General features: G+C 45.9%; 3 protein-coding genes across 3 annotated transcripts; 2 read left to right on the top strand and 1 right to left on the bottom strand.

The window, feature by feature from the left end:
- Nucleotides 1-1445: 1445 nt before the first annotated feature.
- On the bottom strand, nucleotides 1446-3218 carry DFL_004564 (uncharacterized protein; the record flags this gene model as incomplete). Its single annotated transcript, XM_067633679.1, has 3 exons — nucleotides 1446-1531; nucleotides 1600-2339; nucleotides 2413-3218. 3 exons carry the CDS (start codon nucleotides 3216-3218, stop codon nucleotides 1446-1448), a joined length of 1632 nt encoding a protein of 543 aa, XP_067491824.1.
- Nucleotides 3219-8862: 5644 nt separating this feature from the next.
- On the top strand, nucleotides 8863-9445 carry DFL_004563 (uncharacterized protein; the record flags this gene model as incomplete). Its single annotated transcript, XM_067633678.1, has 2 exons — nucleotides 8863-9250; nucleotides 9315-9445. 2 exons carry the CDS (start codon nucleotides 8863-8865, stop codon nucleotides 9443-9445), a joined length of 519 nt encoding a protein of 172 aa, XP_067491823.1.
- A 1676-nt stretch (nucleotides 9446-11121) lies between these two features.
- On the top strand, nucleotides 11122-12436 carry DFL_004562 (uncharacterized protein; the record flags this gene model as incomplete). Its single annotated transcript, XM_067633677.1, has 5 exons — nucleotides 11122-11239; nucleotides 11307-11340; nucleotides 11405-11688; nucleotides 11761-12073; nucleotides 12151-12436. 5 exons carry the CDS (start codon nucleotides 11122-11124, stop codon nucleotides 12434-12436), a joined length of 1035 nt encoding a protein of 344 aa, XP_067491822.1.
- Between the last annotated feature and the right edge of the window lie 1950 nt (nucleotides 12437-14386).

Below are 14386 nucleotides of genomic sequence, written 5' to 3'. Positions count from 1 at the left end.
GGGTTGAGGATTTTTTTGATCCTGGCCGCGTTTAGGCCTGCGGGCTGTACAGCTTTTGCGAATGGTGCTGGTTGGCTTGTTCTAATTCTCACGTCCTAAAGGCCGCTGTACCACAACCGACCGCATCCTAATATCAATTGTCAAAGGTTCCAGGTCCTAATATCCCACCGACCTAATATATCCCCGCTGCTTCAATACCCCCCGTGGTCCTAAATACTTTACAACCCTCTTAATACCCACCCGTCGTGTTGATATCGTTTGGCAGTCCTAATCAATATCATTTTCTCCAGCGGTCCTAAAACCCATCACGCCAGCCTCAACACCTCCATTCTAATTGCTCAGATCCTCACAAAATTAAGAACTTAATTCACAAAAAAAAGAGAAAAATAGAATGTAACACAATGTATGATGATATCATAGAATATAATAGGAAAAAAGAGGGGTATAATAATAAATAAAAATTATGTAACATAGGATTTTTGTTCCCCCCCAAAATGCCAGGAGAAAAGAAAACGAAAAGGAAGTAGAAGCCATTGGTCTTCCTTTGTTTCCTTTCATTTTACTTCTCTCTTTCTCTCCAAAGGAAAAAATCCATAGCTCTCCATTTTTTCACTGACTTCTTCTTCCAAAGATATTTTTCAAGATTCATTTTTTGGAGTGTGAAGAAAGTGATAAAGGAGGTTATACTTGACGTAAACAAATGAAAAAAAAAGTTAAAGGGAAGAAGAAAAATCTTATAGAGATAAGGAAGACCCAGCCGTAGTAGGATGATATAAGAAAAATAAGAAACCCGAAAAATCGACACGCTGACAATGATACATCAAGAAGATGAACAAAAAGGAAAAAGAAAAAAAAAAACCTGGTATAAATGAAAGACCTTTTTGTGATGACATGCTTGTTATTAAATTCCGGAACAAGTAGGAATAGAAGAAAAGACAAAGGAAATATAGAAAATGATGATGTAGTCCCGGCCAACGATTAAATCTTTTTTTTTTTTTTGGTGAAAAAACACAGCAACTCGTAGCGAAAGAACTTTCCATCTTTCACTGAAGGCTGTACTTAAACAAAAAAAAGGGTGGGACCAACCTGGAGTGGTCCGGAATCTAAGAGGGCATATAGACAAAGATGGGAAATATATATGGATGAGGGGTTGGTGAAGGAAAGGATGAGGCAGATATGACCTCAGATGCTGTGACGGTATAGGATGACGATGAGGGTTTGGGTATATATATAAACGAGATAGTGATGGTGATTATAAACAACGATGTCGGATGATAATGTGGGATCGACAAGAGTGATCGGCAGGTAGCGCGCTAGCCTGCGCATGAGGTGAGCAAAGTCGAAACTATAGCACAAACGGATATGCCAGTGGGACCCATGTCAACGGATGTACGACATGGGTAGGGATCTCGAGGATAATCGTGGAAGGAATGAGGTGTAGAGAGTCAGGGTCCGCCGCGTCCGCCGGGACGATTGGCAGGGCCACTGTGCTGACCATCTTCTCCTCGAACTCGCGTCCATTCTCCCCGTCCTGGATGATAAACTGTTAGAACCCAATCGATGGTAACGACGATGCGGTATCGGAATATGCCAACATACCACTCTCCCGCGGCCGCTTCTCAGCCTCAGACGGCCGTTGCAAGTCCAGATGCGCAGCAGCGCCAGCTCCAACCTCGGCAGCAAGTACAGCAGCAACATATTCCTTGAACTCTTGTTCCTCTCTCATATCCTCCCTCATCAGTCGCTTCTTATCCTCGTCGCTCAGGTTCTTCCGTCGCTTTTCCCTAACCTCGTCGATTATATACAGCAAGACTTCCTCGGGACATCTAGTCCTAGGTAGGCCGTGGATTCGCGGATTCCGCACGTATCGTCGAGTAACGTCTGCAGCGCCACCGTCGTGCGAAAAAGCGACGCAGTAAGCAATCTGCTTACCCCATCCTTCCGTATACAAGCGAGGTTGGTCCCAAGCCTCCTCGCAGGCATCAACGTGTACCCATCGTTGTTGGTGATCAGAATAAACCTCAGTCCATACGTGGTCCTCCGAATTCCAAATCCAGCGTACCCGTCCGCCGACGGCTCTGCATAACATGCTGAAGCAGTTTGCCCATTCGCCGCATCTTCCTCTTCGTGCCTCGAGCAATGCCCAGACGTCGCTATATCTAGGGAAGCGCTCGTGTCGCTGGCAATCCTGTTTTGGACACTTGTATAATTCCGTCCTTGTCGCACCTCGGACAATTTCATCGGGGTTGGGTGGTGTTAGACCTTGGAGTTCTGTTTTTGTTCCGCAGTTGGGACATGTTGGACAGTCGACCCATGTGAAGAAAGTACGCTTAAACCATCTGGAAAGGAAATGATGCCTTAGTATATGATAGATCTTACTTTCGAAAAACGGAGGAGGAGTTTTTGTCGTACCTTAATAGGGCTCTGATAACGCAGTCCTGGTGGCCCCATTCTTCCTTAAACTGGCCTAAACTCTGAGCCTGGGCCTTGAAAAGCATATGCTCTTCTTCGGCTTCGCCGTATATCTGATCTAACGGAATAACGCTTAAGGCATTATCTAATAACCCAGGATTCTCGTATCTAACTGGAGTTTCCGATAGACCCATTAAGAAATTCCTAAACTGTGTTGAAGCAGAGTCGGATGGCGGCTGGGGTTGTCGGGGGACGGGTCGGACGGCAACATAAGGAGGCGGTAAATTAGAAGATGTCGGTGCACTATTCACTCTTGTGAAGGGTCTAGTGGGAGTCGGCGGAGGTTTTAAATGGCTGGATGAGGAAGAAGAAGAAGAAGAAGAAGAAGGTTGTTGTTGAGGAGGTTGTTGATACTGGGGATGGGGTTGGAACTGCGGTTGCGATGGAGACATCGGTAACGGTGATGTCGGAGCGGGAGTCATATATGATGATGAAGATTGAGAAGAAGAAGATGGATAATTGTTGGGAATCTTTGGCGGTACAGGCGGCGGCCTCGGAGACCTGGCAGCGGCAGACGACGATGGTGTCGGGGGCGCAGGTAAAGGTGTCTGTCGGTGAAGGGGAGCGGGAGGGACAGGCGACCGACTCCGCGATCTTGAAGTCGACTGGACTCTTTTCCTTAAAGCCTCTTGAGCACGTCTTGTCTGTTGAGTGGCTAACAGTTGACTGAATTGCTGGGTAAGGTCCTTAGCCCATGCCTCCACCTCTGCTGGGTCAGATCTGAAGGGTTGCTGTTGGTGATCCATAGCGTCGAAGGGGGGGATGTGAGATGAGTGGATATATGTCGTCCTATATTTCGAATCCGAGCGGGGAAGAAAAGAAGAAGAGGAGTGGTAGAAGAGTAGAAGAGAGGAAGGGTAGTAGTAACAAGGAAAAGAAATAGATCACTCCAAAAGTACTGGGATACAGAGGGACAAGGACGATCGAGACGAAGATGGGGGATGAGGGGATATTGTATTGCCGGGCGGGCACAGGGTGACGACGACTTGCTCGGGCAGACTATCCACGAGCAACAAGGACTACGAGGACGACGACGACCGATTACCTGCGCATATGGATCGTATAAGAGGGAGGGGGGTCCGGAGGGCGTCCCAGATGTCGTTGCCCGGAAGTCGTAAGCTCAGGTTGATGATTCCTCCATATACCTTTTCTGTTACAATATTCGGAGGCAAAAAAGGAACTAAAAGAAGTCAAGACTCAACGGCCGGGTGCTGACGAGTCGAGTTAACGTTTCCCTCTTGTTTCCTGTTTCCTGTTTCCTACGTTTCCTATTTGTTTGCCAGTCGGAGATGTCGGAATGTGCAATGTCAAGAGTAGTTACTGTTTGGGGCCAGATATCAATACAGGTGATGAATGATGATGAGGCTGAATCCCTTGGGGGGATTAAAATCGTACGTCGTGGAAGAGGATATATCTCTGTACGGTATAGTATATGAATATAAAATATAAAATCGAGGAGAATAGATCGTAAAAAGAAGACAAGTCCGTCTAGTTTTGAGAAAACTCGAATTCGTAATGAGATGGATGGCAAATGGCAAAAAAAATGGGGAGAACCAAGTCAAATCCAAAGACACCTTGCACAGCAGACCAGCATCGATACTATCGACTAAAGAATAAAGAATCGAATGAAAAGAGAAATGGGCCCGCACACTTTCTCTTTTCTTTGCGGGTCTCAAAGTGGCCATGCCAAATACATAGCCTTAGGCCTGGCCGGCTTACGCAACTGCGCAGAACTCTGGGCCGAGTCCGACTTCCTCCTTCTTTCTCGTTAGGGGTGTGGCGGAGGACACGCAATGACCAAAAGAAAACATGCTTGCACTGCAGCCTATGAAGCTTGGCAATTTGTCCGGACGGTCAAAATTACGCGTCCTCGCACACCACATCAATTGTCAGTTGTTCTTGTTCATGGGGTTATTCATTTTCGGCGGGATCATTTTTAATACTGTCAATTCACCAGGTGTGGAGGATTGAATATGCTCTATGCATATAGAACTGCTGACAATCGGGTGAACATGAGTGGCCATACATATCGATCAATATCTATGAATCTTCAAATTGAATCCTGGATAGATGTCGGCTCGACATCTTGACTCTAAAATATATTGGATGGAGAAAAGTTAACCTCCGAACATGAATCTGGGTTAAGGGCCACTAAAACTCTGTGCCTCCGCACCATACCCTGGGAACGTTTCGAGTCCTGCACAAACTGCTGCAGTACTGTCGACTCTGCTTCGAAACATTGTTCCCATTTCCCTCTGGGCCCATGGCTTCCGTTTCACATATTCCACCCAGTTGGTCTTAAAAAGCGCCTACCAGTATTCCTAATCGGATGTCCGCGATCAAGGATGGGCATCCCATATCCAGTCTTCACCTCCGAACACCCAGCTCTTAACCCTCAGAAAGAAATAGAAACACAGCCGCGCATTCGCCACACTCCAAACTGTGGTCGATTTGTAAAGAAAAAACTTCCCCTCATTTTTTTTTTTCGTTTCCTCTTCCTAAAATTTCACCGCCACATCTTAATTACACTGTAAATCCCTTGACGTAACAAAAAGCTTGCAAACAGTCATTGTAAAGCTGGAGTCGACCGGTCTTTCGTAACCGTCCAGCTACTTTTATTCGTAAAGAGACTTGTCAGTTTTTTTTTCGCACTCGACCGGCCTGAAATTCTGAACTGGATATGACCAAACTCCATGTGACGTCCGCTGAGGAATGCCCGTCTGTCTAAGCTTGCGTGTCCCCGCTATCAATTGCCCATGCCAAGATAATCTCCAGCTGTTGTATTTTTGACCCATCCAACACAAAACCTTCGCCTTCACCTAATCAGTCGAATTCAAAATCAAAATTCCTCCGTTGTCTTGAAATTAGAATATAACGTTGGCATTGAAGAAAAGTAGTTAAAACGATATCCAGAAGGAAGGTTTCACCTCGTAACGATCACTATTAAACTCTTACATCCGTCGGACAAACCCTTTTCCCACCTCCCACAGGCTATCTGTATCTCCTCGAGGAAACCCGGGCGCTTCCCGGTGATACGTTGCCAACAGATCATGATCTTCGACAAGGGAAGAAAAGATTTCTCGCAGGATTACCCTTTTGATTAATTCCCAATCCCATTGGACAACAAAATTCCCATTCATGACTTCTAGAACATTTCTTTGCCTCTGGGTGAATTCGTTTATTAGCCTTACCTTCCCGGAGGAACGACAGTGTGACGCGTCACCTCCCCCTCCACAACATATAAAACCCCCATTCGCAATTGCAACAAACCTCGTAATTACATTCCCCATCTGGGACTCCCGTATAAAAAAACCACCTCAGCGAGGGGAAAGAGGCCTGAATAAAAAAAAGTTTAAGATGAACGTTACGGGGGCGGGACTTGGAACGTCCGCACATATGTATGAACATATGTAGAAATGGCGTATGCATAGCGTGTCAGATTCTTCCGAGGGTTTCCTTTTCCTTTTGCTTTTAGGAAGAAACATTCCTACCCCGGGTGCTGGGTCAGCAGGACGCCGCGCGCCCGAGTTTTCTTTTTCCTTTTGAAGACAATACGATATAATTTGGATTTTTATATCCACGTATATCGTACGTATATTCCAACATCGGTTGCCTTTTTAACCACGGTCGAAGCGAATATAAAAAAACGACCGGCGCCGAAAATGCGATTCGTTTCACCGTTTTCCATAATAAAGAAAACCCTCGATTCTCACAAACCGTCTCAGCCAATATAAGAGCCCCATCTTGGGATATATTATGTAAGAATATATAATATCACCTCGGCGGAGCAACAGCGGTAGTAAGAAACCCCCACCCGCCGCGGCCGCGGTCATACTCTCACACGTATAGAAATACCCGCCAAAAATACAACAATGGCTAGTTCCTAGTTTCCGCTGAACAATGAACCCACGGATAATATACCGACAATGATTCCAAATAATCACCTTCTCAATATAATACTAGCGGTTGCACTCATCGCATCGTCCTAATCTTTTCATCACACTATGGAGAGGACACAAGACAAGACAAGGCAAGCATCTGACTACTGACTACATGCCCCCCAAAAAAAACTTTATACACGTATCCACCGAGAGAGGGAAAAAAGGATGATAAGCATCGTATATCCCCGACGCTTGTTTGAATGTAGTATATAACGCGAAGGGACGGGTTCCGAAGAAGAAAGAGCACGAGCTCTCCTGGAAGTTAAGCTTGCGTAACTAGAAGCTTACGTCTGCTGTTTCGTTCCCTGTTTGTGCATGCGGGTGTAGTGTGTTAGGATTGGGGCGCCTTTGCCCTTTGATCAGGATTAGGCAGCTGTAAGCCTGGTTGACGGATTTAGTGGAGGACTATACCTGGGATTATAGAGTAGCTGAGTTGAATGTTTCATGCCAGACACGCAGGTTCGCGTTGGCGAGTGTATAATATAGCTGTCCTAATTACTGCAGATGGACTATTGCCCCGAGGCTACATCGAGCATACTATGGCCCTACGAGAGGAGTAGGATTGGTGAAGAATCGAAGCCAATATCATCTCTTAAAAATCACCAATACCGTGCACTACTAGTATATACTACGTTATCAATTCCAGGCCGATTAGCTTAACCTTCTTTCAAGCTGCATAAGCTATACCCCGTTACCCACCATTGTTTCATAAACCCATTTTACCGCTGTTACGCAAAATACCTCTCGTGTAAAATCATACCAATAGCATCCAGACCGCATGAAAGCGGGCATAAAAACTTAGTCTATTCCTCTTGGCGATAACTACATTTCCCCATCATGGGCCGTGATCGATCGATCTATGCATCAATGGGTAAGAGGGTTTACGTACACCTTTCCGGGGGGGTCAGAAATCTGGCTAATGTAGACGACCGGGTTTACTTTGATAGCTGTACGTTTGCAACAGCATGAGGAGGGCAGGGCGTCCGTTGAATGATAGGAACGAGGAATGGAGCGATCCGTGCCATCTTTGTGCTTCTTGAGGATTATCGGTGATGGATATGTATCGCTACGGCTATGTACGGTTTTCTAGCTTCGTGTGGGTGGAAGGTATTGGTACTTTTGTATACCTAGGGGATATATGAGGTGGGGTGCTGTCTCCTGGGGCGTTTGGATGAAGGGGGTTTGAAGGGCTTCGGGGAGTGTACGGGTGATACTTAGCTGGTGATTTAGGATCAATTCTGTTGGTGAAGAAAGCGGAAGGCTGGTTGTGGGCTTGAGGCGACTGCTGCAGGCTGATATCTCGCTGGTTTACTAAATCTTCAAACGAATATTCGAATCACCTTGTGATGGCAATATACGATAATGTCGTTTGGGATAGTTAAATTTTATAGTTTATATAAATACTCATAACGATTAAGGGGTCTGATGAACATATATGACCGCGCGAGGCGACCCTTCGATAATATCGTGGGTTTCGATTGCAGTTGATTAAGCTCATTGTGTCATTTTTGGAGTACTGGTTGGGAAGCTGTCCGATATGAATACATATCTTTATACATGAACACACCTAATTGATCACCAAGCCAACCTGAAAAGCATGTTAACACCGAGTATACCCTCTTTTGCAGGCCAATTGTTATGAGCTGGTGTATAGACTTTCTGTGTTTCCTACTCGATCTTATATATACTATAAGTACTGTATATATGATATTATTGATCACAACCAAATCTTGTCTCGTACCCAGACAAAGTCGAACCAAAATCTCCTACAAAAAAACCTTCAAAACCCTACCCCCCACTACCTACCACTCCCGTCTATGCTTTCCCTGCTCGTCCTAGAAAATTAAGCTCCGTTGAGACCATCTTTAGCCGGAAATAACTACAAACCTTATATCCGCCAACCATTCCCATTTGTTGTATTTTTATATGGCACAACACATTTTCAATCATATCCTTCGGAATTACACATCTTTTACGTCCGCCGTCGTCATATTGTCAAGTGAGAATGTGAGATCGGATTAATATGGCGAAAGTACTCTAACAACTCGATGCAAAAGTCAAGCTTTTGCTGAGAAAAGCTTGGATATCGATGCCGGTGAACCGAGTGGATGTGAGGGGTTGTGGGTATAAATACCATATCCGTTGGCTTGGTTGTAGAGGTACCGATATCCTGAGAAGATATCTTATAGATGTCTTCGAATACTAAGATATTGTAGCACCGTATGCCGTATTTTATTTTATTCTCTTCGATTGCCGGCGTTTCCGTCACATAACGTTATAACCCTTCCCTCTTACCGTATACCGTATTCCTTTCTGGCCTACGCGTCACCCAAACTCCCCCGTCACCAAATTTCACCCTTTCCTACGATCTATCGACAAAAATCCAAGATCCTACGCTAACTATCATTATAATCTCAAACCTTCAATCATCAAAAAAAATCATCAAAAAATGACCGCCCTAACCCCCACCCGCACCCTAACAACCACCACGCCCCTCTCAACCTCCACGATCCACTCTTCCTCTCCCATAACCTTCACCCCCCTCAATCCCCCCTACAACACCCTCCTCGCCGGCACCATCTTCACCACGCATACCTTCCCCACCATCCTATCCAACGAAGACGACATGAAGCGACATGAAACCTACGTTCCCCATGGCATCGGCGTAAAAAACGGGGTCGTGGCAGTAATGAATAAGTTTTTACCAGGGGCGGAGTGTCCGGGACATAGAACCGAAACGATAGATTTTGGAGTTATGGTGGAAGGGGAGTTGGAGGTTTTGTTGGAGGATGGGGGGAGGAAGAGGTTTGGGAGGGGGGATGTGGTTGTTCAGAGGGGTTGGTATTTATTTTTATCTATATACGGATTTAGTATTGCGAGGGGACTAATCGTGAGCGATAGGAACGTATCATGGATGGAGGAATCCGAGTATGGAGAATGAGACATTGGTGTTTTTTGTGGCGGTTGGGGCGGAGGCGGTAGTTGTCGATGGGGAGGTGCTTGGAGAGGATTTGAAGAATTTGGGGATGTAGAGGTATACGAACATTTCTGTTCACGAGGGGTTATAGATGATTTTCCAGCCATGTGGTCAGAGGCCTTAGGGATTGGGGTTGCCTAGATCTGATGCAAAGGAGATATAGACCGTGGATGGAATACAAACTTGCGGTGGCTCTTGTAATGACAAGTTCATAACTGGAATCATTGCAGCCTATACAAGTTTGAGACGGTCATGTAATGCAGCGGAAGGTAATATATAGACATGTCATAGTACACGAGATCTAGACCATCATAGTGTACAATTTGGATAATCTTGAATGCAAACCCATATTTCCATACCCTCCTATTGTGGCAGTACTCCTAGATACATATCCCAATCGCAGCAATAAAGAAGAACACATGAAACCCCTCCAACCCCCCAACCTCCACCACGTCCAAACCCTCTCTCACGAAATCTCAACTCTCCACCTCACGAAAACCTCCCTCCCACCCACTCACCCAGTCTTGAGCGAAGAATTCGATCCCGATGTGATAATAAAACCAATATTGAGTACATACTACCCCCAATTCTTTAGGTTGTTTGATGAGAAGGAACACGTGAAGATATGGATTGGGTTTCACAGTGCATTGTTGAAGGTGTGGGAGTGGAGGGATGTGGAAATGGCAGTTGAGGGGTTTTGGGAGGGGGTTGAGGAGTATTTCGTGGTGAGGGAGGAGGATAGGACGATGCTAAATCATAGAGGAGAGTGTGTGTGTTGCCGTGTTGCAGATCCCAAAAGAGATTCCGATTGAACCATGACGTCACCAGATCCAGCCTCTCTTTCTTCTGGCTCCCATAGAAACAGAGTGGACGACTGGGAACGGAGTATTCGGTCGGATCCGAAACACCAAGACGACGACCATAATTAACAAGGTGGGGTTTTGCATAGTAAATTCTGCGGGTCGTTCTGCTCTGAGAAAGTCGACCCGGGCCGACGTTTCATGCCATTACAACCACTTATATACATGTAGTATACATGTAGCATGGAATGGAATTGTCGATAGTTAGAATCAGTATCGTGTAAATATAAACGGTGTATGGGGAGGAGTGGTTAATTGTAGAACCCGGTTTGTTCGCGACACAAACGTCATAGATTTCTCATTGGGCGCCGAATCACATTGCAAGGTATCCTACACAGCCCTTGACCGCATAACCTTAACTCCATTCCTTGCTCAAAAACCAGGGTTTCTTTTATTTTCAGTCGCAAGGCCTGGATCGAGCCAATTGGAGAAAAGAAAAAGGAAAGGGAAAGGGAAAGGAAATAGAATTTAATCGCCGGGGGCGTGCGGGTGTGCGGGCGCATTTGTTCTGGTTTAAGCCCGTTGGAAGCGAATGCTGTCTGCTAGCTCCAAACGGGTGGTTGGAGATACTTAAAACCTCTTTTCCCTCCCTCTCTTATCCTTCTATCTTCATCTTCATCTTTACATCTTCTCCGAATGATAGGAAAGTGGTAGTTAACATAATCCCGAAGACGGCTTCGATACTTTTTTGCTCTTGTCCAATCGTTCAAGCTGTTCAAGCTGGGTTTTGTTTGTCGCGGCGTCCGGTTCCTTTAGACTTCCGTGCTCTCAGCTCCAACAGACCGCCACTCGTCAGCTCTCAGCTGTCCGTTTCTCAACTTCAACCTCAACCTCACACCACTTTATTTGGATACCATCGAATACCGCCACCATGCATCGCACCTACTCCATGAGATCCGCTCGGGCTCCGACCCAGTCCCAGCTTCAAAACCCACCTCCCCCGCCTAGTACCACCAAAACCGGTCGTCTCTTTGGTCGCACCAACTTCGGTCAGTCATTCCCCGTGGATTTACTCCAAACCAGCACGAAAAATCTAATCGTCCATCAAAATCACAGGTCACACGTTCAGAAAATCCGCCGCCGGAGCATTGTAAGTTCCTTAAAAGTCGCGAATTGATGAAATGTCAGCAAAACTAATGGTGATTTTGAAAAAGCGGTCCCGACCTCGCCAAGAAGCTCTCCCAGCTCGTCAAGATGGAAAAGAACCTAATGCGCTCCATGGAACTCGTCAGCCGGGAACGCCGAGAAGTCGCCCGCCAGCTCTCCATCTGGGGTGAAGAAGCCGACGACGACGTCTCAGACGTCACCGACAAGCTCGGAGTTCTTATTTACGAGATCGGTGAACTCGAAGATCAGTTTATTGATCGTTATGATCAGTATCGTGTTACCATTAAGTCTATCCGAAACATCGAGGCTTCTGTGCAGCCTAGTCGTGATCGTACGCTCCTCCTTTCCCCATCCTCTTAATATAAAAGAAGTACCAGAAGCTAATAAACTATTAAAATACCAGGCAAGCAAAAGATAACCGACCAAATCGCTCACCTCAAATACAAAGAACCCAACTCCCCCAGGATCGTAGTATTAGAACAAGAGCTCGTCCGCGCCGAAGCAGAATCGCTAGTCGCAGAGGCACAACTTTCAAACATCACCCGCGAGAAATTAAAGGCTGCTTTCGCATACATGTTTGATGCTATGCGTGAGCATAACGAAAAGATGGCATTGATTGCTGGATATGGAAAGCATCTGTTGGAACTTGTGGATGATAATCCGGTTACCCCTGGTGAGACTAGACCGGCTTATGATGGGTACGAGAATAGCAAGCAGTAAGTTACCTCTTTCCCTTATTCTACTAAAATAGCGACCATTGAAGGGATTGGTGTTAATGAATATCGTACTACAGCATCATCCAAGACTGCGAAGACGCCCTCTCAAACTGGGTCCCCGGCAACGCAGCCGTCAAATCCTCACTCAGCGTCCGCACACGCAACCACCGTAACAAACGACGTCAGCAAACCGAAGGCGTCAGTCTCGAAGACCGCGGATCCTGGGTTTCGGCCGGTGAACACGAGCGAAGAGTCGATGACGACGACGAAGATGAAGATGAAGAGGAAGAAGAAATCGGAGAGGAAGTTGATGACGAAGATGAGGATGTTAAGCTTGCTAGGAAACGCCTTGAGGCGGTTTAGAAACCTCCTCGGAAAGATGTTGATGGGGAAGTTGGGGGTGGGTAATGATAATAATGGGGGCAGGGGGGAGATGTGGAGGGTTTATCGGCATCCGAGTATGTCGATGGGACGGTTTTTGTGTTCTAGCCCGACAATGTACTATACTATTCAATAGCAGACATACCGACAACAAGGAAAACCCATTCGATCGAAGACCACATGAGTAGATACACCGCAGGACGGGATATAGTTACCTAGCCTCGAGACCCAATAGTTACCCCTCACCCTTCACGGATTCAACTTCATCTATTAGCCATCTCCACCCCGCCCCTGCGTATAACCTAACGCTGCAAAACAAAAGGATAAGAAGAATGCGGGAATGTCAACATGAGCTAGTTTATCGTATACCCATCGGGTTCCCTATCTCGACCTAGCCCGGGAGAACAAAATGAAGCATATAATCACCCCCTTCCCTACCGATCTGCTTTCTTTAATAGATGCATGCATGCATGGTGTTCTGTTTGGTTGGTGTACGTATGTGTGCCCGTGATCCGTGGTCCCGAACTTTATAACGTCGTACTGTACGCCCCCAACATTCCGACAATTACAATTTAACCACTCACTCACTCGTATTCGCCTTCACGTCTTCGATCACGATATCACCGCGAGCCACACCCCACGAGACTCCACGCAATCGCCATCCTACCAAAAACAAAAAAGGAAGTAATAGTAAAAAAATGTCCCGCTGGTGCCCCTCCCCTACCCACCTACAGCTTAGTTGGGTTTTAAGTCCATACTGGCCCCAATCGAGGAGACTTACATAGCTACGTGGATCAGGGCTCGCCCAAACTTTCGGAATCGAGACCCAAGGGCTCTTAGATCCTTGGCTGTATCTCACGCTTCTGAAAGATAGGTATCGACAAAAAAGAAATTTTGAATTTTTTTTAAAAAAAGAACCTGCTAGATCTGGGTCGGGAACAGGATTTTGTATCCATGTTATCTCCATATGCCACGGAAAGTATCGAGTGAGTGAGTGGTGATATTTATCATGTACTCCGTAGATGGAGGGTTTATCTGCCTTTGCGAGAATAAAAAAAAAACTGGGGCCTTGCTGGTGTATGGTTTCATCTGGTGTATGCTGTTGCACAATAATTGTTCTTGGGTTTGGTTTATAGTACTATCCGCTGTGGGATTCGATGGAAAATGGGATGTTGAAATTTGCAGTAGCTAAGCTTGCAAGTCGGTAGATATATCAATTGTGAGCTATAGCATTATCCAGAAAACGCCTCAATTCCTTGAATACATGGTAGCCTTTTATCTTAACAGAATTTTTAAAGATTATAGTCTCGCCAACAATTGCCCGATTACTCAATGCAATACAGGTTAACGGGAAGCCTTTCCGAGGAATCGATAGTCCCGAACCGGACGGGGAACCACCGGCAAACTTCGTGTGGTGCCACATTTGGTGATATCCGCGGAACCCCAAGGGCCCTCAGCTGATCAAGGGGCTTGATTTGAAAGATGTTAAAAAAATTTAAAACCCACTTGCGTTGGGGGACATAAAGTCGATTTGAGTGCTCGATCATGAATAGGATCTAGTGTACTTAGAGCTCTTCTGTACGAAAAGTTGGATTTATTTTTTCATGGTTCCACCCCCAAAGGTTGTCTCTTCTTCTTGCTCTGGTGTTGCAGTTCCTCGTATTCACCGTCATCATCGGGTTCGTATGCCGAATCAGGGGATGGCTGTGATATTGACGCAATTGGCGTCGATTGGCCGTGTTGCTCCGGAGCTATTAGTTAAACCCACTCCCTTGCGAATATGATATTACCGGGAAGTATGATCATGACAAGTCGGCTTAACATTGGCACTTGAGGATGTCGATGTTAATATTTAATAGCCACAAGATATCTGCTAGTTAGCTTTCAACTTAATCTTCGAGCGTATTGGCCGTTTTTTTTTGTTTTATTACT

This window comes from Arthrobotrys flagrans (assembly GCF_004000055.1).
Source record: "Arthrobotrys flagrans strain CBS H-5679 chromosome Unknown unitig_0, whole genome shotgun sequence".
In the NCBI taxonomy this organism is placed as follows: domain Eukaryota; kingdom Fungi; phylum Ascomycota; class Orbiliomycetes; order Orbiliales; family Orbiliaceae; genus Arthrobotrys; species Arthrobotrys flagrans.
The sequence above is the reverse complement of the archived record's forward strand: the minus strand, read 5'-3'. Positions and strand labels throughout refer to the sequence as shown.